This window comes from Stegostoma tigrinum, chromosome 8, assembly GCF_030684315.1.
Source record: "Stegostoma tigrinum isolate sSteTig4 chromosome 8, sSteTig4.hap1, whole genome shotgun sequence".
Classification (NCBI taxonomy): Eukaryota; Metazoa; Chordata; class Chondrichthyes; order Orectolobiformes; family Stegostomatidae; genus Stegostoma; species Stegostoma tigrinum.
The window spans coordinates 47,346,452-47,371,793 of record NC_081361.1 but is presented as its reverse complement, the minus strand read 5'-3'; the positions used below and the strand labels follow the sequence as shown (position 1 = coordinate 47,371,793).

The 25,342-nt window shown below is 40.3% G+C and overlaps 1 protein-coding gene and 1 long non-coding RNA gene across 2 annotated transcripts in view; one reads left to right on the top strand and one right to left on the bottom strand.

Moving 5' to 3' along the window:
- The window catches only part of pde4dip (phosphodiesterase 4D interacting protein), a 410,955-nt gene that overhangs the window by 349,131 nt on the left and 36,482 nt on the right, over positions 1-25,342 (bottom strand). The window contains exon 2 of the mRNA XM_048539238.2: positions 673-725. Within this exon, the coding sequence (XP_048395195.2) occupies positions 673-725 (53 nt within the window). The remainder of the gene's footprint in view (positions 1-672; positions 726-25,342) is intronic.
- Positions 1-25,342, top strand: part of LOC125456257 (uncharacterized) — a 123,391-nt gene that overhangs the window by 80,826 nt on the left and 17,223 nt on the right. The window lies entirely within an intron of this gene.

Genomic DNA, 25,342 nt, shown 5'->3' with positions numbered 1-25,342 from the left:
CAGCACGCCTCAACATTTATGGCATTACCATCACTGAATCCCCCAGCATCAACTGAGAGTTATCACTGACAAGACGTTGCACCGCTCTAGCTTTATAAATACATTGGCTGCAAAAGCAGATCAAAAACTGGATGACTAACATACCTCATGAATCCCCAAAGCCTGTCCATAATCTATAAGGCATAAGACAGGGATATGACAGAATACTCCTCACTTCCCTTAATGAGTGCATCTCCAACAACACTCAAGAAACTTGACACCATCATGGCAATGAATTCCTCTTGATTGGCACCAAATTCACAAATATTTGCTCCCTCCACCATTCACACAGTATGTGCCTTATACAAGATGCACTGCAGAAATTCTCCAAGGCTCCTTAGACAGCACCTTCCAAACCCATAACCATTACTGTCAAAAGGAACAATCTACTCACCATCCTGGACTGCACGGTTCAAGAAATCATCTCACAGTTACATTCTCCAGGGCAATTAAGAAAAGGCAATAAATGCTGGTCTAGCCAGAGGCACCTTCATCTCATGAATGAATAACAATAATAAAAGAAAATCCCCTTCTAATGCTGGTACCAGATGCAGCATTATGCTTCACTAAAATCCTGGTTCCTGTTTAGGACATGTTTTAAAGTAGAGATAGTAATTGGAGTACAGTACTTACTTGTCACATTACTGCTGGTAGAGGGTAGAGAGGTGTCTTCACTGAGGTAGTCCCTGCAACATAAAGATGATAGCATCAATTATCATCGTTTCCACCCCAATAAGCTAAAAAAGAACAACAAGGTGTGTTATCAGTTATTGATTTTTTTACCAATAGTTTTCCTCAAGTCAATTAATTTATTGTGATTTTTACCCAATTTTGGCAATATCACTCAGTTTTCTTTATCTGTTATTTAAAAATGATGTTTCTAACTGGTTATTATTCTTCCAGATTTCTGTTCTGATTGTGTTACAAGTGTTACAAATGATTCTTTTACCTTTTACACACTAACAAAGAATAAATATGTGGGAAATACACTTGCTTTCTGTAGTTGCATAAAATTATTTTTGCTATGTTTATATTTATATTTTTGCCTTTTGATGGTTTCCTTCACAATTTAACAATGTTTAATAAACCTCCAAAATTTTTTTCAAACTATTTGACTACCTTTAACAAAGGAATGAGGCATCAGGATTAACAGTTCCTTTGTTTCTGGAAAGATAAATTTCCAGCTTCCAAACTACAATATTTAATATTCAGTTGACTACAAACTAATCATAATCTTGATAATTGTCCAACAAAAAATTTCAGGCAATTAAACAGTTGCAACAATTATTTAGAACTGGTTTAGAATTGATAGCCTAAAGAGGAGTTTGATTCCACCCAAAATTAAGAAATATCTAATGGTTTAGATCCAAATATAATCCTCAATTCAATATTCTGGCAAGTGTGTGTGGTCCTGTTGTGGTGAAACCAAACTTGTACATTACAACTTTTGTTGTTATTTTAAAGGGGGCAATATTCTTGTGTTATCTCTAATGTAGGCTGTGTCCATTGCAAAAAGGTTTCATGGTCAAATATGACCCAGATGAGATTCATTACTTGAATTAATGGCTTGAGACATAACGTTTGCAACTCAAAGCTCATGATAACTTATCCCATCTGATACGGCCTTTCCTAGTAAATTTTGGCCTGCAAGCAGAGTGCAGTAAAATGTCACCATCTGCTCAAAGGGAGAAAAGAAAATTCTGGTGCAGGGCTCATTTCCCCCAAAACATACCAGCACCTGGTTTACATCACAGTGTCCATAGTTTCTGGAGACTAACAGATCTTTGGTCGATATCATCTTCTCTCTTCTATCCTGTTTTAATGGTACTTGTTCGAGTTGCTGTGCACCACTTAAAGGCAGTTTGTCAGATTTATTTTATGCATGTTTAGATAGTTAGACTTGTCAAAGGACATAATCTAACTACTGGTGCAAGAAGGAAAAAAGCCAGTCAGAAACATCATTTGCAGATTGGACGCAGACAAAATATGATGAACAAAATAAAACTGGTCCATTATGTCAAAGTGATGAGCTGAGCAGAATCCTTTCAACAACTAAACATGCATAATTCATGGAGTAGTTTGTGTTAATTAGGATAATCTCCAAGATAATGTTTTAAAACCAATTTGACTCTGTTGATCAATCGGTTTCGGAAATAACTAAAGGGGGGAAGGAATATTTTCTCAATGTGCTTAATATAGCAAAATTACCACAGAATATAAGGAAAAATTTGAGAGGAAAAGCAAAATAGCATCTGCAGAGAATAAATTTTAGTTTTAAGGCCCAATTTTTATTTCTTCAGTGCAAACTCTATTTTATGTGCAATATTCTATTTTACATTGAAGGTAGAAAGAAATTGCAGTTCTACATTCTAAAAAAGAACACTCTCGGCTATATATCTTTCACAACAAAGAATCCACGCAATAGTTCCTGAAATCTACAGGTTTTGCAATTCAAGTGTGGCATCGCCTAACCATTATTTTGATTCATTTCATCTTCATTCCTCTCTGCAACCAAATTTGCGTCCTGCTCTGAGCAACTTGGGCAATTATCTGGATTTCTTAACTTGAAAAGTATTTGTGCAGTTTCCCATAGATCAGGGTTCACTGACGATGTTTAGTGAGAAAATGTTTTAGAATCAAGCAGCATGGCCAAAATTACCTGTGGCATTGTTGAGCTGGAACTCTATTTGCTCCCTTAAGTGCCTTCATGAGATAAACAGCAGTTCTGAATACCTGATACAGAACACTTTCTGCTTTAAAATTTTTATTCAAAACAGCAGAATATTTGTTCCATTTACTGAAGTCAAATTTCTCAAACAGGACTCACAGAAAAGTGTATCAGTGCATTGGAGTTATCACTCTATAAGCTGTGCATATACTGTGAGAGAAGGTCATATTAATTTAATGAGGATCTTTCAACTTATGTTCCTATAGGTTTCTTGCCTCATCTCCTGAAGACATGGGATAAAATTCCACAGGCTCCAGCACTATAGCCGAATGATCTTTGTGCAACAGGGCATATCAAAGAATTTGTTTTATTCATTAATGGGATGAGGGCATTGCTGGCTAGTCAGCATTTATTGCCCATCTTTAAGTGCCCAGAGGGCAGTTCAGAGTTAACCACATTGCTGTGGGTCTGGAGTCACGTGTAGGCCAGACCAGGTAAGAACAGCAATTTCCCTCCCTAAATGGAAGGGAACCAGATGCGTTTTTTTTTCCTGACAATCGGCAATGGATTTGTGGTCATCATTAGATTCTTAATTCCAGATATTTTACAGAATTCAAATTCCACCATCTGCCATGGTAGGATTCAAACCCTGGTCCCTGGGACATTATCTGCGTCTTCGGATTAACAGTCCAGCGATAATACCACTTGGCCATAGCCTCCCCTGTGAGCAATGGAGTAAACAAAATAAAGCTCATCTTGTCCTTTGCTGATGTTCAGATGCATTCACTTTGCTGTTGTTGAATACTTATTAATACAGGAACCCAGCTAACGTTCTCCCCATTTTTAAGTCACATGTCATGAGGAACATGGTGGCACCTCTTACACTACACCACGTGAAAGCAGTGAACTTTAAGCAGACTCAGAACAGAATCAAAGAGTTTCTTGGACTATATGGTTCAGTGGCTTAAACAGAATTTTTCAATAGTTGAACATTTCAGAGTTACTGTATTTTCTAAATTAATGGTTATAGTGCCTATTGCTTTGAATTTTTGTTAGCACATCTGTTTTCTGTGCATTCATAGAGCAGCTGCCCAAATGTGAAGCCAATAAAACAGTCTCAAATCTAGGTTAATGGTATCCTGAAGGCAATTAGTTCAAAGAGCATGGCTTAGGTTCCTGTCAGTGCCCTTAAAATGGCTTAAACTTAGTGTAGCACAGGGAGGAGATTTGCTGTTTGATTCGTGTTCTGTACTTGACAGCTGCAGATTTTCATTTACTGTAGTTTTTCAGCTGTTCCATATTATGTCTCAGTACAGAAATACACTGCAGTCATTACACCTTTTGCACAACTGAGACCATTAAGAGAATTCTACCCTTTGGAATGCATGCTTGCAAATACAATCAACTAAATTAATTTATATTTAGACAACAATGGGCACAGTAATGTCTTTCAACACAGATCTATTTAGAAAAGGTAAGTGCAAAGAATAAGCAGGAGGTCAAGGAGCCATCTGTGGAGACAAAAATAAAGTTAACCTTTTTTGTTATTAATTTTATTTTTCACAAATGTTACCTGACCTGCTGAGTATTACTCACATTTTGTTTTCATTTCAGATTTTTAGCAACTTTCAAATGCCTGTGGTATTTTGCTTTCATATTCAGTATATTTCTACTTTTGTATGAGAGATTATTATTTAGATTAGACTTTTATCATCATAGCTACAGCCTGCATAGTTTTCATGGTTTTACAATATCCCAACTTCCTTGTTTAATTTCATACCTCTATATGATGCAAGATGCTGTCCTATTTACTTTGGGGCAATATATAATTGAGAAATGGAAAAATGTTTTCAATTCCAATTCCAATTCTCCCAAGATCTGATTATCCATGTCATTGATCATAATGCCTTATACCGCATTTGGGGTGCTACTCAATCTGGAAACTGATTCTAATGATTCCATATCTTGTAAATTGCCACTGAACATTCCAAGATACAAGAATTTCACTTCTTGTAATTCCAGAGCCAGGTTCTTCCTTGTATTTCTAGAATCTCTTTCTCCTGGGTTTCTGGAACTTTAGAAATCCTTCACAGTGTCCTCATGTCTTGAACACTCTCCCTACAAGTGTCTCCAGACACCAAAATTCATCTTGATATTCTCTGCTCCATCGGTTTATCAAATATTATTTAATAAGTAGTCCTGGCAATACTTAGTAATGTAAAATGTCTATTTATGTAAAACCTGTAATTCACTATGAGCAACATCATAGAAAATCTACTTATATAGCTTCCACAATTAAAGTCACCAAAAAGAAGTCATAAGGCATTTTGGGCATTATTCAAGCCAACGTCTTGAAACAGAGAATGCCAACATTCAAATCAAAAATTAACACATCCCACTTTACACCTCATGCTATGACATTACTACACACAATAGCTCAGACTGGTGATATTGTACATTAGCTTAACAGCAGTGATGCTGTACCAAAAATGTAGGAGGACTGTGGCAATACTGTAACAGAAAGCTCAAGTGTAGTTATGCTACACAGAGACAGGAACTGCAGTGATAGTGTACCATAAGGTACGACTGTGGGAATACAGTACCAGAGAGCTTCAATTGCGACAATACTGTACCAGAGAGCTTGGGTTGTGGTGCTACTGGACCAGATACTTGCACTGAAGCTGTATCGAAGAGGTTGGATTGTTGTGACACTGTACCATAATTTTTTTTAACTGCAGTGATACTGGACCAGAGAGCTTGGACTGTGTTGATAATGCACCAGGGAGTTCAAGCTCTGGTGGTACTGTAATAGACAGTGTCACTGTGTGTAATCTGCCTCAGCTGGTAGCAATCTCTCCTCTGAATCACAAGGTTCATGTCCTTCTCCAGCTTGAGCACAAAAATCAAAATTGACATTTGCTGCAAAATTGAGGGGTTGCTGCATTCTCAGGGATACAATCTTTCAGACAAGATATTAAAATCAATCTTCCGCTTGAATGCTCTAGCAGTATAAAAGATCCCCTGGTGCAACTGGAACACGACCAGGTGAAATCCCCAGTGTTGTGACCAATGTTTAGCTTTCAATCAACATCACAAAAACAGATTATCTAGTCATTATTACATTGCTGTGTGTGGAAATTGGCTGTCAGCATTATAACAGCAACTGCACTTCAAACTAATTTAGTTGTTTGTAAAGTACTTTGAAACATCTGATGGTCATGAAAAGTGCTAAGTAGAAGTATTTCTTTCAAGGAGCTTGGATTGCTGTGATATGTCAAACTGAAAATATCGTCACAGAGATCGGAATAGAGAGAAACTGTACCACACTTTCAGACTGTAGTGACAAAGAATAATGAGTACATAACTCATGCAAAACTATGACAGATAATTTTATGTGTGCTCTGCCAAGAGGGACCATTGACCGGAGGAGTGTATCATTTTAATTGCAGAAGAATCTGTCAAGCCTGCATTTCAAATACATAATTACAACATGTATAGCTCTTTGCTGAGAGCACATACTCTCAAAATGACTCTTATTATTCAGCTGGAGTGTACGATCAATCTTCTTTCTTCCTTGATCTATGATTAATGCCAACATATTAACATACAACTCCAGTCCACAGCTCCCCCCATGGTGAGTTGTTGAGTTTGGATGGGGCATCAAAGGAAAATGCCAATGAGTCATTCGTTTCAAGTGAAGAAATTGGTGACCTAGCAATTCCAAGCTACTTTGCTGAAATCGTCCAGAAAATGAATGATGAAGCCTATATAGACTGATGCCAAGACATTATAGATCAACATATCAATGATTTGTACTATGTAAAAAAGAGATTTGTGGCTCATTTGATTATTTTAATGCAGCAATTTTATGCCTCTTTCATTCTTCATACAGCATTAGTTTCCTCCCTAACCATTATTTCACTTCTATGTTATATAATTGATGCTTGAGCTCTAAATTGTCCAAGCTTGCTCTAAATTATCCCAAAGTCAAATAGTTTGGCAGAAGTGAGCAAAAATTATTTGTTAGTTACAGAGTTTTACAGTGAAAGAGATATGCTGCATGAAACAGACTCTATGGTCCAACTTGGCAGTGCTGACCAGATATGCTAAACTGATCTCGTCCCATTTACTAGCATTTGGCCCATACCCCCGCTAAACCTATCCTATTTACGTACTCCTCCAAAAACCTTTCAAATGTTGTAATTGTACTCACCTCCTCTGGCAGCTCATTCCACATATGCACCAACCTCTGTGTGAGAAAGTTGCTCCTCTGGTCCCTTTTAAATCTTCCCCTCTCACCTTAAACCTATGCCCTCTATTCAAGCTATCCATGACCTCTGTAAGGTCATCTCTCAGCCCAGCTTAGCATGAAGTATTGTATGAAGAAATAAAGTCACAGATGAGAGAAGAGATCATCAGAATTTACTAAGTTTCCCTACATGCAAATTTTCAGGCTCCAATGCAAAGCAGACACTTTGAAGAAATATTTATTATTAAACTTTAAAGGAAAATAGTTGTCTACAGAACAATTCTATTTGGAATTTTATAAGCTGTCCTGCTATTGATTGGCCTACCAATCTTTCAATAATCTAACAAATTGATGTGATTTTAAAATATCGAGCAAATGTTAAGTAGTCACAATTTAATTGAAATCTCTTAAGCTCAATAGGATATTCCATTTACTTCAACACTTTACCCTAATTCACAAAAAAGTGACCCCACTCACGAAGCAACCAGGTCAAAGATTCGAATTAAATTGTTCCTTCAATTGCATGTGCTGCAGAATGCCTCATTGCAAAAGCTGCAGAGTTATGTTTCACAAAAGGATATACCCAACAATACTGGTGATTTTCCACGTCACATCCATCATCTCATTTTAATAAGCTTGTTTCTGTTCCTTCAGTGTTCGTAATTCCAACTGGAATTTCTACCCTATAAAGTGTTCATAATTGTGGTTAAATTACTGGGTTTAAAAGATTATGGATCTGTAATTTTAGCCTATGGCTGGCATCATGAAATAATTTTATCCACAACATTCCCGTCTTTCTAACCACAAAGCACAGGCCTTCTGGAATTTTTTTTCTAAGCTAGTAAAGACAGAACTATTCACAGGATAAGATGCACTGACAATAACTACATTGCAAACATCAATTGTTGCGCAATGATCCCCTCTCCCAGTATCAGTGAATGCTTTCAATCTAGTTGGTTCAAGTAAGGTCATAAAGCCCTTTCTTAAAAACACTTGAATTTAAATAGCTGCTCAACAGTCAACTTTCATACAGTAACGGTCATTGTATTACAGAAAATAATTTTAGTGTTTAAGACATTTTCAAAGGGGGTGCAAAATTTAAGATGCTAATCAATGGAAGAAACTGAAGCTATAACTTGTTTCACGTACTTTAAATATTTGTAAACACAAAGACATTGCTAACAACACAGATGTCAACATAAAGAACTAATGGAATTGTTAACTGTTTCTGTGCTCCATTCCTGCCCGAGAGACTCCCTGAGATATCCAAATCTTTGCTCATCACAGTTGAATAACTTTTACCCTGACCTCTGTTGTTGCTTGGATTTTAATTTGAGATATGGTGAACAGTATTAAACAGTGTACTATACTCCAAATGTGAAATCATTGCCAAACTCTTCATTACTTGAAACTTAATTGATTTTTTTTGGTTTTCTCCTTCTATGGATGTGTCGTCACGACAGACATCAGTCATTTTGTTTGGTGGCAATCAGATGCTTGACCATTGACAATGATTTTGATACTTTCTAATCAATTTCTTATTGCTGGCAATATGTTTTAACCCTAATCTCTTCAAAATTAGACAGTAACCTTTCTACCTTCTAATGCTGGAGGCAGCAATACCAGATTTAATTCCACAGGTGACAGTCGCGCTTCAGGCAAGTCGCAATTCTTTTTGAATGCAAGTTTAGATTTTGCGTTGTTAGGTATTCGTGGCATCACAATTATATGCAACTTTACCCTCACCAGGCATCAACAGATACATATTATCCAGCACAAGCCACAAAACAGTGATCAGGAATGGAAACCTCAGCCAATTTAATTCTTTCTAGTTCATAGATACAGAACGCAAATTTAATATCCTAATAGCTCCAATTTTTAATCAACTAACTCAGCATGGAGCAAGACTGAACATGGGCCCTTTTGATCTTTATAGCTCAAGTAGTACATTTAGCCAATAACACATCAGGGAATTTAAGAATGAGACACTAAACATATAAACTGTACATTATTTTTATCTTTTATAGAATAATACAGCCTCTCAGCTATGTAGCCTTGCAACAAGGTAAGAGTCGTCATTTAATCCCAGAGCCCAGAAGGGATTAGTAAACCATTTGGGATTTGTTCTTATGGTTTATAACAACATCTGAATTCTGCTTTCAATTAATTATAATAAAAAACGGTTAGCAACTTTCAGAAGTCTTAAATCTTGCAGATTGTTACCAGAGAATCATATTATTAGTATCAAACCTTGTGACAGGCCTCACGTTAATTAAAAAGAAGTGGTCTGAAGCAATTTGTAGAGTGGATGCAGTGTCTGGTGGACTGAGTGTCCTGATTGTTTGGAGAGGTGACATGAGCAATGAGAAGAGAGAGTTTTTATTAGTTCAAGGGATGTGAGTGACTCTGGAAAAACTGAATTTATTGCCAAACCCGAGGTGCTGTGAAAAAATGCTGATCTTTCTTAACTGCTGTAGATCTTGTGGTGATGGCACACCCACACTGGTTCGAGAAAAATGATAATGAGGACAACTGTGGTCACAAGCTCAATCCCACAACTATTTATGCAGCACTGCAGAGAATGTATGGGTTTTCAACTTGATATGAAATTCTGAAAAGAAGGAAGAAGTTTATTTCTACAACACTTTTGTTTATAACTATAAGAAAAGCTGTTCCAGATCTGTATACGTCCTTCTCAGGTAACAATAGGTGAACAGTATTGGAGAGGCTTTGTGGCAAGAAATAGTTGTGTCACAGTCATCTCTTCTTATCTCTCTTTTCTTCAACTTTCTATTTATTAAACGATGACATGTTCTCTACTTCAACCAACAGAGTGCAGAATGCAACTTGACGATCAAATGTGTGATGGCCAGATAGCACGAATTGCCTGCTTAAGGGCCTCGGTTGGAGGTGGTAAAACCTATGAGCCTTCCTGTTCCAAAATTAATAGGGAAAAATGCAGGAAGGTGGCAGACTCACTACCCATCACTTTGCCAACCAATTAAATTCCCATTTCCAAACTCTCAAGACACAAAACATGCCTGGGACAGCAACATTAAATTCTGCACAAGTCTTGTTTTGTATTTGCATTTTCTCACACCCATGAGCGTCTTAGTGAATCTACACCATATCTTTGCTACTGACCCAACAGCCTTCAGACAATATAAAGCCTGAAACTGTACACATTATTTTAACCATGATCTTTAAGTTAATACAAATTCACCAATACACCTTGATGTTGCCATAAACCCATTATTCCATTAACTGTTTTATTTACTTATATTTCTGAAATTCAATTTTTTTGTGCAAGGACATTTCTATTCCCCCAAAGTATAGTTCACATATTTAAAAATGGAATATAGCTTACATTTACTGACATTGCATTTCACCAGCTTACTTTATTTGCCAAATGCAAGAACCTCTGCCAACTGTGGCACACATTCAGGAAGAGAAGGGAAAGTCTACCAGGTAAGATGTAGGCTGTGGCATTGTATAACCTTGTACATTCTCTAAAAAAATCAGTTAATTTCTTCCACCTTTTACATTCAAGTTATAAATCGATCTGTTTGTGAATACAAAAGGAGTCTAAAGATATAAAGCTAATATGGGAGGTGCAGTTGAGGTAGAACAGCCATAAACTTATGTAATGCCACAGTAGGTTCCAGGGACCAAATGGCCTACCTGCACTCCCATTCTTATTCCATGTTCCACCAACTCTTTGCAGATTTCTTTGATGTTCAAAATGATTTACTGTGCCTCCTAACTTAGTATTGAGAGGGCTTTACTTGAATTGTACTGGGACCAATGTACTGGCTATCACATAAATGGAGCTGTAGAGAGAGATTTTAAACAAAACATGGAGAGTTCATATGGAAGGAGATTTGGAAAGTTAAACAGGAAGAACAATAAAACAACAGTAAGAATGCAGGTAATGAAAATGTGACAGGAAGGGAGAAATATAAGGGTGCACCAGCAAATAAGATTGAAGTAGGTTGAAAAAGTATAAAGGTCAGAACTAAAGGCTCTTTGTTGAAATGTATTTGGAACTGGATTGATTTCATAGAATAAATGGAAATAAAGGAGTAAGATGTAATAGCTATTACAGAAGCTCAGGGGGGAGTCTTCCCAGCCCCTGAACAATGTGATTCATGATAAGATAATTGGAAAGGGCGCTTAAGATGGTCAGCAAGGAGCTTGTAGACTCATACAGTATAGAAAAGGCTCTTTGCCCCAGCGCGTCTGCACCAACAAAAACTACCCTAAATCTATTAGACCACTTTCCAGCACTAGGCCCATAGCCTTGAATATTATGACATTTCATGCACTTCTCCTAGTTTTAAAGATTGTGGGTTTCCTGTCTTTCTGGGTAATCCAAGATGGAGGGTAGGAAAAGTTTATGGCTGTAGGAACTGCTCCTTTCTCAGGTATTTTCAATGCTGGAGCTGATTTCCTCTAATTCTAGGAGCAGTAATTATAAGCATGTGGATACAGTGGATGCAGTATACCACACACTCCCCCTCCCATTGCACATCTGCCAATGTGGTATACTGCATCCACTGTACCCGGTGTGGCTTCCTCTACATTGGGGAAACCAAGCGGAGGCTTGGGGACCGCTTTGCAGAACACCTCCGCTCAGTTCGCAACAAACAACTGCACCTCCCAGTCACAAACCATTTCCACTCCCCCTCCCATTCTCTAGATGACATGTCCATCATGGGCCTCCTGCACTGCCACAATGATGCCACCCGAAGGTTGCAGGAACAGCAACTCATATTCCGCCTGGGAACCCTGCAGCCATATGGTATCAATGCGGACTTCACCAGTTTCAAAATCTCCCCTTCCCCTATTGCATCCCTAAACCAGCCCAGTTCATCCCCTCCCCCCACTGCACCACACAACCAGCCCAGCTCTTCCCCCCCCCTCCACCCACTGCATCCCAAAACCAGTCCAACCTGTCTCTGCCTCCCTAACCGGTTCTTCCTCTCACCCATCCCTTCCTCCCACCCCAAGCCGCACCCCCATCTACCTACTAACCTCATCCCACCTCCTTGACCTGTCCTTCTTCCCTGGACTGACCTATCCCCTCCCTACCTCCCCACCTATACTCTCTCCACCTATCTTCTTTACTCTCCATCTTCGGTCCGCCTCCCCCTCTCTCCCTATTTATTCCAGTTCCCTCTCCCCATCCCCCTCTCTGATGAAGGGTCTAGGCCCGAAACGTCAGCTTTTGTGCTCCTGAGATGCTGCTTGGCCTGCTGTGTTCATCCAGCCTCACATTTTATTATCTTGGAATTCTCCAGCATCTGCAGTTCCCATTATCTCTGATACTATCATCCTGGTGAATCTGCTCTGCACACGTTCCAGTACAATCATATCTTTCCATAGTGTAGCGACTGGAACTGCACACAGTGCTCCGGCTGTGGTCTAACCAGTTTTGTACAGCTCCAGCACAGTCCTCTGCACTTATAATCTATGCCAATACTGATAAAGGCAAGTATCCCATATATCTTATTAACACCTTATTGATCTGCCCTGCTTCCTTCAAAGATTTGATTTGATTTATTTTTGTCACAAGTATTGAAATACAGTGAAAAGTGTTGTTTTGTATGCTATACAGGCAGATCATACTATCCAAAGTGCAGCAAGTAGCAGAACAGAGTGCAGAATACAGTGGCAGAGAAGATGCATAGAGAGAGAGATACAAATCAAAATTAACATTTGAGAAGTCCGTTCAAAAGTCTGATAACAGCAAAAAAGAAGCTGTTCCTGAATCAATTTGTACATACAGTCAAACTTTTCCATCTTCTGCCCAACAGAAGCGGGTGAAAGAGAATAATACAAGGGTGGGAAGGGTCTCAGTATCCTGCCATTCAATGAATACTACCTTGTCTCGTTAATTCTTCCAATACCTCGAAAAGTGAAAAAAAATGCAACAAGTCCCATTTTTCAATCAAACGTTGAACAGCAAGACAAGATTGTCATTAGCGAGAATCTTTGACACGAGGCACCCATATCTCATGGCACACTCCGCTAGCAGTTACTCCATGCAGACCTTATCCAATGGACATACATATTCTGCATGTAGCAGGATCACCACATCATCATGGCACATCTTCAATCTACTTCCAACACGGTTCTGCATTTCAGTACCGCACCCTGGAGTGCACTAGTATGTCTTGTTCAAATGTTGTTGTCAGTGTACTTTTCACACAGGGACAAACACCCATCTCATGGATTGGACCACAGGGCATCTCAGACATGCTTGTTTGGTCTCTTAGGGCTTGCTTACTTTATGCCCACTTCAATGACCCAGAGCTTAAAGGCTCACAGATTTCCTTGCTGTTTACTGCAATCACAAATCAGATGACTCGTTGTGGTTGTCAACTGTGATCAATGGGGTGGACATGTTGCTGTACGGCACCGTACTATGTTGATCTCCCACATCAGTAACAAATGCTGCAAACACACAAATCAAGCATATGGCCATGTCTCAATGTTTAAGGGGAGTAGTCCTCAGTCAGGTCAAGGAATCTGCTGTCATTCAGGGTGTCATAGTACAGGAAGGTACAGCCATACTTGGATCTCAGTCGAGGGATTTGGACATGATTAGTTGTCTGTTTCGTTTGGTCAGGATCAGGGGGTCCGTATGATTGAAGTCCAGAGAATTTTCTGAGGAGGAAGATAAGGACATTGAGCAGGGTGATCATCACTTTCAGCATGATACAGTACAGCTGTATTGAGTACTACCAAACAGCACTTAATTGGTGCCTGGTTCTAGTAGATGAGAGCTAGATACAGTGAAATTATTGGTGCTTAAAATGCGAGCAAGTTGCTTCTGTTCCAGGAGGCAAATTTAGCATCTGATTGTTGATTTCTATTGCCTTTTCATGTTGGTGAATAAATATTCTGAACTGTCTGTAGGCTTCTCTGTACATGATGGCCCCACATTGAACAATGATAAGCTGCAGGGATATGTGGGCATTGGGGAAAGAGTAGCAGTGTCACAGATGATTGTAAAAGGCAGTGTTGCTAAGAACAAGTGAGCTGTGTGATTTGGTGCTTAAACCACCATTGCAGTAGCAACGTGCAATTGTGTGAATTGAGGTGTCAACCATGTCATCTACATTCTGTGAGAGGCATTGGTTTATGGCTGCTGTGTGACTACATTGATGGTGAAGGGCAACTCCAGACTGCCAACGTGCACCTGTATGCAAGGCTGGGCTTTGAGGACGGCTCCAGCACCAGGGCTTCTGGCAGTGCTATTTCCACCTATGGCAAGTGGGAGAGTTCAGCTAGCACTAGATTAGTAGGTTTGGTGTCTACTTAATGTGGGAAATTTGGGACCATTGTGCAAGAAAATCCGTCAAGTCTGGCAAAGAAAAATCCTCCTGAAACTTGACAAAAATGACACTTCAGTGACTTCTGGTAGGATTGAGCCTCATGTCTCAGTAATATCCTTTTCAGCAACGTTGAGCAGATCTAGATTTTGTAATTTTAATAGAGGTAGAGACAATACAGGATACAGGAACAGGCTGATAAATTTTGAGATGACTGTGCCAATAAATGTTACCCCACCACAAAATGTTTCCAGATGTAAGATGGTCAGAGGGTTAGATAGGGTGGACAGTGAGAGTCTTTTTCTGAGGATGATGACGTCAGCTTGTATGAGGCGGCATAGCTACAAATTGAGGGGTGATGGATTTAAGACAGATGTCAGAGGCAGGTTCTTTACTCAGAGAGTGGCAAGGGTGTGGAACGACCTGCCTACCAGTGTAGTTTACTCAGCCACATTAGGGGCATTCAAACAGTCCTTGGATAAGCATATGAATGATGATGGGATAGTGTAGGGGGATGGGCTTAGATTAGTTCACAGGTCGGTGCAACATCGAGGGCCGAAGGGCCTGTTCTGCGCTGTATTGGTCTATGTTCTATTAAGCTGGTACATTGAATGCTTTAGCGAAGAGCTCAGCAAGAAAAGTATGATTCACCAAAGATGATAAAAGAGGACCATGCTATATTTGGCATAAAGACATGCAGTCATCTGCAAAACAGTAAAATTTTACAGAGTTCCTCAAAGTGCAGGATACAATAGACAGAGCTCATAGAATTTTATGAGCTCCTAGAGTCAAAATGTTTGGAATATACAGTCATGCATCATAAGTTGCATCAAACTCTGCATGGCAATGCCCAATTTGCTGAAAGTTGCCATGATATTAGTATCTTTAGGAATTTTGTTTTCAATGTTACTTCAAGTTACCAGACAAGTTGAGAAAGGTAAAATATACTCCTCCAGCTTGACCAGATCATGAGATCTATAGCTCAAGCACAACAAAGTTGAATCTGATGAGACTTTTTTGTTGCATCCTAGTCCTATGAAGGGCTGCTGACTTTAAGCATCTGCCTGGACAGCTGGTCACCAGCCATATACCACTAGCCTGGTAAACTGAGGGACAGGATCAGATGCCTGCCACATGTTGCATCTAGGAAAATGAACAGCAGTTCAGTAGTAGTGGAGAGAAAATGGGAACTGCAGAGGCTGTAGAATCCGAGATAACAAAGTGTAGAGCTGGATGAACACAGCAGGCATATCCACTGACCACCCTCATCCCACCACAGACTTGTAATTTTCTGGAGAATGCAGCATAACTTATAACCGTGGTATGGAATTTTTGGCAGTGTAAATGTTGGGATGCCTTTTCTATAGTTCAGAGTACTAGTTTTTAGGTTATTTGCTGTGGTAAAAGCCCATGAGAGGGAACCTCTAAAGTAGTGTCCCATGTGGAATGAGATGGTGATGTCATCTCTCTCACTCTTAGAGCTGCAGACTATAATCAAAAAAAGGTCACTAACCAAAGAAAGATAAATCCTGCATTGTGCTATATTACACTTAGTTTTGTTGCAGGCTAAACATGCACACAGCATCTGTGAAAGGGAACTGAAGGGTATCAGAGCTGACCATCTGTGATGCAGGCCAAAGAGTGGATGGAAAGTGTTTGTATGCACTACACAGCGTGCTAGCTACTCTGTCTGCAATGACCATAAACAGCAGCCTGTGGAAGAGGAAGTGCTGACTGATCTCTGCTCCGAATGTGGCAATGTCTTGTCACCTTAAACATCTTTTTTTTCTAAAAAAAGAACCAATGAAATCTTTAGCTATTGGCCCCAAAATGAAGAACCACCTTCTTTGTTGTTTCTTCCTGCAAGCTCCAAATCTTCACTCGTTGTTCATTTTTCTAGCTGCCTGATTCTGTGAATAACCAAGTGACACATCCTCACTATTTAAAACCAACCACAATGAAGATATCTGAGCTGGTGATGTAAAGGATGATATCAAGGGTGCTGGAGCAGTCAAATTTGAATCAGGTCATTTTTGGTCTTGTCCTCATAATCATCATCTATCAGGAATAAATTCACTCCCTCTTATACTTCAGCATTTTCATTTGCTACCACATATTTTTCACTAATCTGCTGTGTTTGCTAAAATGACTTGCATAACAGGAAATATTAGCTAAGAAAGAAAAAATGTAATGCTTTGCGGTGGAGACAATGAAAGGTAAGGGCTGCTGCTTTCTAAGGACATCATAGGTGTACATATAGCTCAGCTCTCACTAACCTGAAATTTACACTGTTATCAATATCTCTCACAGCATGACTGCAGTACATTCCCACCCACTCTGTGGCCTGCATCACAGTAGGTTGGCTCTGGTATCCTTCAATTCCATTTCACAGGCATTGTTTGCATGTTTATCCTGCAACAAAGCCAACTATAAGAGAGAATGATGCAGGATCTACCCTTAATTGGTTATTCAGCTTTTATTTCATGGTAGTCTGCAGCTATAGGGAGTTGAGAGAGATGATATCGCCATCTCATTCAACGTAGGACACTACTTTAGAAATTTCCTCTTACGGGCTTTTACCACATCAAATAAACTAAAAGCTAGAACTCTGAAGTAAAGAAGAGACATCCCACATTTTAACACTACCAAAAACCATGGTTATAAAGTACGTAATACTCTTCACAAAATTGCAAGTGTTACAGGAAACAGTCTACAGTCATTATTGTTTCCCCATTTCACTGAGTCATAACTTTAAGTGACCATCAAAAATGTTTCTCAGTTTTTGGAGCGTTTCCAAACCAATTACCAGGAGTAAATCCAGTCCCAATGATTCTTTCCTCTCTCTCCCAGACACAGCATGTTAAATCTCCAGATTCTTCAGATGTAGTGTCAGGGTCAAAGATGTCTTGGAGAGGCTGCAGAATGCTCTGAAAGGGAAAAGTGACGAACAGCAGGTTGGTGTGCATGTCGGTACCAACAACACAGATAAGGAAAGGGATGAGGTTCTGCACAAAGAGTATAGGAAACTAGTCAGACAGTTAAAAAGTAGGTCCTCAAGGGTAGTAATATCTGAACTACTACAGTGCCACATGCTACTGACAGTAGGAATAGGAGGACAGAGTGGATGAATGCATAGCTGAGAGGTTGGTGCCAGAGGCAAGGATTCAGGTTGCTGGATCATTGGGATCTCCTCAGAGGTAGGAATTACCTGTCTGGATGTGAGTTTGCTCGCTGAGCTGGAAGGTTAGTTTTCAGACGTTTCGTCACCATTCTAGGTAACATCATCAGTGAGCCTCCAACGAAGCGCTGGTGTTATGTCCCGCTTTCTATTTATCTGTTTAGGTTTCCTTGGGTTGGTGATGTCATTTCCCACATTGGTGATGTCATTTCCTGTTCTTTTTCTCAGAGGATGGTAGATTGGCTCCAAGTCAATGTGTTTGTTGATGGAATTCCGGTTGGAATGCCATGCTTCTAGGAATTCTCGTGCATGTCTCTGTTTGGCTTGTCCGAGGATGGATGTGTTGTCCCAATCAAAGTGGTGTCCTTCCTCATCTGTATGTAAGGATACGAGTGATAGTGGGTCATGTCGTTTTGAGGCTAGCTGATGTTCATGTATCCTGGTGGCTAGCTTCCTGCCAGTTTGTCCAATGTAGTGTTTGTCACAGTTCTTGCAAGGCATTTTGTAGATGACGTTCGTTTTATTTGTTGTCTGTATAGGGTCTTTTAAGTTCATTAGCTGCTGTTTTAGCGTGTTGGTGGGTTTGTGGGCTACCATGATGCCAAGAGGTCCGAGTAGTCTGGCAGTCATTTCGGAAATGTCTTTGATGTAGGGGACAGTGGTTATGGTTTCTGAGCCCGTTTTGTCTGTTTGTTTGGGTTTGTTGCTGAGGAATCGGCAGACTGTGTTCATTGGGTACCCTTCTTTTTGAATACGCTGTATAAGTGATTTTCCTCTGCTCTTCGTAGTTCCTTTGTGCTGCAGTGTGTGGTGGCTCATTGGAATAACGTTCTAATGCAGCTTCGTTTGTGGGTGTTGGGATGGTTGCTCCTGTAGTTCAGTATTTGGTCCATATGTGTTGTTTTCCTGTAGACGCTGGTTTGAAGTTCCCCATTGACTGTTCGCTCTACTGTGGCAGTTTCTTTTTGTTTTTCTCCTCTTTTGTGAATGTTATGCCAGTAAGGGTATTATTGATGGTCTTGAATGTTTCCTCGAATTTGTTTTGTTTAGTGATGACAAAGGTGTCATCCACGTAGTGGACCCAAAGTTTGCGTTGGATGATTGGTAAAACTCGCTAAATTACCTGTATAAGAGGGATGGGTTCCACTTGAATTGGAAAGGGATCAATATCCTTGTGGGGAGATTTGTTAGTGCTAATCAGGAGGCTTTAAACTAGTAAAAGTGAGTGGGTGGTGGGAACCAAAGCGATTGTGAGAAAAAAGGCTGAGGCTGGTTGAGTAGGCAAGGAAAGCAAGTCAAATAGTCAGAGCAAACAAGAACATGGCTTGAAATTAGGGCAAGACTGAAAAATTATACTGCATTTACTTCAATGCAAGGGCCTGACAGTAAGGCAAATTAACTTAGGGCATAAAAACCAAAAGAACTGCGGATGCTGCAAATCTGAAACAAATGCAGAAATTGCTGCAAAAGCTCAGCAGGTCTGGCAGCATCTATGGAGAGAAATCAGAGTTAATGTTTCAGTTCCAGTGACCCTTCCTCAGAACTCAGGGTACGGTTGGAAACATGGGATAGGCTTAGCACAGCTATTACAGAAATGTGACTCAGGATGAACAGGAGTGGCAGCTTAAAATTCCGGGGTATATAAGTTTTAGGAAGGATAGAAAGGGAGGCAAGGGAGGAAGAATGTGGCATGTTTGGTTAGGGGTGACATTACGGTTGCACTTAGGAGGATATTCCTGGGAGACTGTTCATTGAAATTATATGGGTGGAACTGAGAAATAAGAAAGAAATGATAACCTTGTTGGGATTGTATTACAGGTCCCCCAGTAGTCAGCAAGAAATGGAGAAGCAAATATGTAAGATCTCAGATATCTGTAAGAATAATAGGATTATAATTGTCGAGGATTTTAACTTTCCAAACATAGTCTGGGACTGTCATAGTGTCCAGGGCTTGGATGGGAAGGAATTTGTTAAATCTATACAAGAATTTTTTTTTTACTGTGTGGATGTACCTTCTAGACAAGGAGCAAAACTTGACTTCTGTTGGAAAATAAGGCAGGGCAAACTACAATGACGTCAATGGGAGAATGCTTGGGATAAGTGATCATAATTCTACTAGTTTTAAAGGTAATGGAAGAGGATAGAACTGATCAAAACGGTGAAGTTCTGAATTGGAGTGAGGCCAAATTTGACAGTATTAGACAAGAACTGTCAAAAGATGAGTGGGGGAGACCACTGTCAGGTAAAGGGATAGTTAGGAAGCAAGAAACCTTTAAAAATGAGATAACAAGAATTCAAAGACAGCATGTTCCTGTTAGTGAGAAGAGCAAGGCTAGTAAGTGTAAGGAGTGCTGGATGACTACAGAAATTGAGGCTCTTGTCAAGAAAAAGAAGGAGGCATATATTAGATATAGACAGCTGGGATCAAGTGAATCCCTACAGGAGTATAAAGGCAGTAGCTGTATACTGAAGAAGGAAATCAGGAAGGCAAATAGGGGATGTTAGATAGCTTTGGCAAATAAAGTTAAGGAGAATCCAAAGAGATTGTTTCAGTACATTAAGTGCAAAAGAGTAAGGATGGAAAGAACAGGGCCCCGTAAATATCAACACGACCCTCCATGTGGAACCACAGGAGATGGGTGAGTTCCAAAGCAAAAATTTTGCATCAGTATTTACAGTACAGAAGGACATGGAAACTACGGCACTTAGGGAAATAAATAGTAATGTCTTGAAAAGAGCTCTATATTAGCGAGTTTTGAGGAGATTTGTAGCTCAGGTTGAGGTTCTGGATGTGAGTTTGCTCGCTGAGCTGGAAGGTTAGTTTTCAGATGTTTTGTCACCATTCTAGGAAACATCATCAGTGAGCCTCCGACGAAGCGCTGGTGTTATGTCCCGCTTTCTATTTATCTGGTTAGGTTTCCTTGGGTTGGTGATGTCATTTCCCGTTCTTTTTCTCAGGGGATGGTAGATTGGCTCCAAGTCAATGTGTTTGTTGATGGAATTCCGGTTGGAATGCCATGCTTCTAGGAATTCTCGTGCATGTCTCTGTTTGGCTTGTCCTAGGATGGATGTGTTGTCCCAATCAAAGTGGTGTCCTTCCTCATCTGTATGTAAGGATACGAGTGATAGTGGGTCATGTCGTTTTGAGGCTAGTTGATGTTCATGTATCCTGGTGGCTAGCTTCCTGCCAGTTTGTCCAATGTAGTGTTTGTCACAGTTCTTGCAAGGTATTTTGTAGATGACGTTCGTTTTATTTGTTGTCTGTATAGGGTCTTTTAAGTTCATTAGCTGCTGTTTTAGTGTGTTGGTGGGTTTGTGGGCTACCCTGTTGCCAAGAGGTCCGAGTAGTCTGGCAGTCATTTCGGAAATGTCTTTGATGTAGTGGAGAGTGGCTATGGTTTCTGAGCCCGTTTTGTCTGTTTGTTTGGGTTTGTTGCTGAGAAATCGGCGGACTGTGTTCATAGGGTACCCATTCTTTTTGAATACGCTGTACAGGTGATTTTCCTCTGCTCTGCGTAGTTCCTTTGTGCTGCAGTGTGTGGTGGCCAAAGAAACCTGGCCAAAGAAACACTGATGACACTATTAGAAGAACAGAAGACACATACACCAGACACCACCAACCTCATCAGCAAGGACAACATCATCAAGCTAGTGGACCTATGCCTCACCACCCACTTCACTTTCAATAACAAAACCGACAGACAAACCAACGGTACACCCATGGGATCTCCGAAATCAGGGTTCTTTGCAGAGGCAGTAATGCAGAGACTCAAACAAACAGCTCTGCCAATCATCCAACCCAAACTTTGGGTCCGCTATGTGGATGACACCTTTGTCATCACTAAACAAAACAAATTCGAGGAAACATTCAAGACCATCAATAATACCCTTTACTGGCATAACATTCACAAAAGAGGAGGAAAACAACAACAAACTGCCATTCCTAGATGTCACAGTAGAGCGAACAGCCAATGGGGAACTTCAAACCAGCGTCTACAGGAAAACAACACATACGGACCAAATACTGAACTACAGGAGCAACCATCCCAACACCCACAAACGAAGCTGCATTAGAACGTTATTCCAACGAGCGACCACACACTGCAGCACAAAGGAACTACGCAGAGCAGAGGAAAATCACCTATGCAGCGTATTCAAAAAGAACGGGTGCCCAATGAACACAGTCCGCCGATTCCTCAGCAACAAACCCAAACAAACAGACAAAATGGGCTCAGAAACCATAACCACTCTCCACTACATCAAAGACATTTCTGAAATGACTGCCAGACTACTCGGGCCCCTTGGCATCAGGGTAGCCCACAAACCCACCAACACACTAAAACAGCAGCTAATGAACTTAAAAGACCCTATACAGACAACAAATAAAACGAACGTCATCTACAAAATGCCTTGCAAGAACTGTGACAAACACTACATTGGACAAACTGGCAGGAAGCTAGCCACCAGGATACATGAACATCAACTAGCCACAAAACGACATGATCCACTATCACTCGTATCCTCACATACAGATGAGGAAGGACACCACTTTGATTGGGACAACACATCCATCCTAGGACAAGCCAAACAGAGACATGCACGAGAATTCCTAGAAGCATGGCATTCCAACCGGAATTCCATCAACAAACACATTGACTTGGAGCCAATCTACCATCCTCTGAGAAAAAGAACGGGAAATGACATCACCAACGCGGGAAATGACATCACCAACCCAAGGAAACCTAACCAGATAAATAGAAAGCGGGACATAACACCAGCGCTTCGTTGGAGGCTCACTGATGATGTTACCTAGAATGGTGACGAAACGTCTGAAAACTAACCTTCCAGCTCAGCGAGCAAACTCACATCCAGAGCTCTATATTACAGAAGAGGAGTGCTAGAGATCTTAGGCATGTAGATAATCCCCTGAGATCTGATCAGGTTTTTCCCCAAACTTTGTGGGAAGCTACGAAAAAAATTGTCGGCCCTTTTGCTGAGTTATTTGCATCAGTGACAGCCATGGGTGAGATGCAAGGAGACAGGAGGTTGGCAACTATGATGCCACTATTTAATATAGGCTGTAAGGAAAAGCTAAGGAACTACAGACTGGTGAGCCTTCTGTCAGTGATGGGTAAGTTGCTAGAGGGGATTTGAAGGGACAGGATTTACATGCATTTGAAAAGGCAAGAACTGATTAAGAATAGTCAACATGACTTTGTGCAGAGGAAGTAGTGCCTCACTAACTTGATTGAGTTTTTTAAAGAGATGACAAAGAAGATTGATGTAGGTAGAGCAGTAGACTTTAGCTATATGGACTTCAGCTAAACATTCGGCAAGGATCCACATGGTAGACTTTAGTAAGGTTAGACCACATGGGATCTGGGAGAACTAGCCAACTAGACAATTGGGTACAAAATTGGCTTGAAAGTAGGAGAAAGAAATTGGTGGTAAAGGGTTGTTTTTCGGACTGGAGGCCCATGACCAGCACAATGCCATAGGGATCAGTGCTAGGTTTAGAGCTTTTTGTCATTTTTCTAAATGATTCGGATGTGAATATAGGAGGCATGGTTAATAAGCTTGCAGATGCCACCAAGATAGGCAGTATAGTGGACAGTGAAGATTATCTCAGAGTACAACAGAACCTTGATCAGATAGGCCAGTGGGCTGAAGAGTAGCAGATGGAGTTAATTTGATGAAGGGTCTAGGCCCGAAACGTCAGCTTTTGTGCTCCTGAGATGCTGCTGGGCTTGCTGTGTTCATCCAGCCTCACAATTCATTATCTTGGATTCTCCAGCATCTGCAGTTCCCATTATCACTTAGATAAATGTGTGTTGCATTTTGGTAAGACGAACCAGGGCTGGACTTATACAGTCAATGGTAAGACCCTGGGGATTGTTGCCGAACAAAAAGACCTAGGGGTGCAGGTGTATTTTTCCTTGAAAGTAGAGTTGCAGGTAGGCAGGGTGGTGGAGAAAGCAGTTGGTGCGCTTGACTTCATTGGTCAGAACATTGAGTAAAGGAGTTGGGATATCATTTTACTTCTGTACAGGACATTGGTGAGGTCACTTTTAGAATGTTGCTTACAATTCTGGTTGCCTTTCTGTGGGAAGGATGTTGTTAAACTTGAGAAGGTACAGAAAAGACTTACAAGAATGTTGCTAGGACTGGACAGTTTGAGTTATTGAGAGAGGCTGAATAAGTTGGGGCTTTTTCCCCTGGAGTTTCAGAGGCTGAGCATGATCATACAGAACTTTATAAAATCATGAGGAACATGAACCTCAAGGTCATTTTCCTACAATGGGGGAGTCAAAAACTAGAGGACATCAGTTTGAGGTGAGAGGGGAATGACTTAAAAAGGACCTAAGGGGCAACTTTTTCACGCAGAGTAGTGCTTGTATGGAATGAGCTCCCAATGGAAGTGGTGGAGGTGGTAAGTGGTGAAGGCAGGTACAATTCCAATATTTAAAATGCATCTGGTTAGATATATGAAAAGAAAGAATTTATAGGGATATGGGTCAAATACTGGCAAATGGGTCTAGGTCAGATTGGAATGTCTGGTCGTTGCAGACGAATTGGACTGAAAAGTTCTGTGTTGTATGATTCCATGAGTCCATGTCTGCAGCATACATTTCTCCAAGCAGAGACCATTTTCCCTCCTGCATCCTGCTTCAGTAACTCACAGAGAACTCACAGCTTCATTACCCTGTTGACCATACCTACTATACTCCTTTTTCTCTCTTCCTATATTCTCTCCTTCCATAAAAGCCCAGAGACTGCAAGTCTATTTACTGTCAGGACAGTTGCCCTTGCCCTTATTTTTTGTCAAAACAACTTTGCACCTTTCTTAGCAAGTCTCTGGACTTAGGCACGTGTGTCACTATGCCATCTGATCTATCGCCAGGCAGAGTTATAGAACCTCCTACCAATGCCCTTTCCAGGTTACTACTTATTTTACTTAGAATTAAAGAGACAGTCCTAAAACATAATCATCTAATATAAGATAACAAGGTGTAGAGCTGGATGAACACTGCAGGCCAAGCAGCATCAGAGGAGTAGGAAGGCTGACATTTTGGGCCTGGACACTTCTTCAGAAATGATTTCTGAAGAAGGGTCTAAGCCCAAAACGTCAGCCTTCCTGCTCCTCTGATGCTGCTTGGCCTGATGTGTTCATCCAGCTCTACAACTTGTTGTCTCAGATTGTCCAGCATCTGCAATTCCTACTATCATCTGATATAACTTTACTTTCACAACACTCTCAACATCTAACCTCCACTTTGACGCATTTCATCCAAGTAGAAGGGTGTGATTGAGTGAGAATTGTATTTTGATTCTATGTTGTAATTTTCTGATTTTTTACAAAGCCCTTCTTCCTTCCTTGGTTGCCTTCCCCTGATGCTCTAGTATAAAACATTCTTGAAATGTGCCATAAAATCTCACAAGAGCTTCAAGTGTCATTGAGCTAAGTCTTTCAAAAAGTTTACTATTTAGATGAAGCCCCCTAAGAATCTGCTACAATTTTACACCATTTCTTACTTAAAGACTTGGGGCACTGCAACGATGCCCAATCCTCCCAGCAAAGCTTTAATCCAATTTTAAAGTCGTACTACAGAAACAAGCTGGTGTCACTTTCTTTTCTATGGGAGAACATCCGCTTCAAGAAAATGACACAGGCTAAGTGGCCCCGAGCATTTCAAATGCCATTGTCGTGTCTTTTACACATTATATCTATATTTTAGTACAAATGATTTTAATAACATTGTACACCACAGTCAAACAGTCTCCCAGTTATAAAACTGGCATTCAAAATATTGCATCTTAATTACAGAGCTCTGTTTGTACACTATAATTATAAAACTGTTAAAATGTGGAGA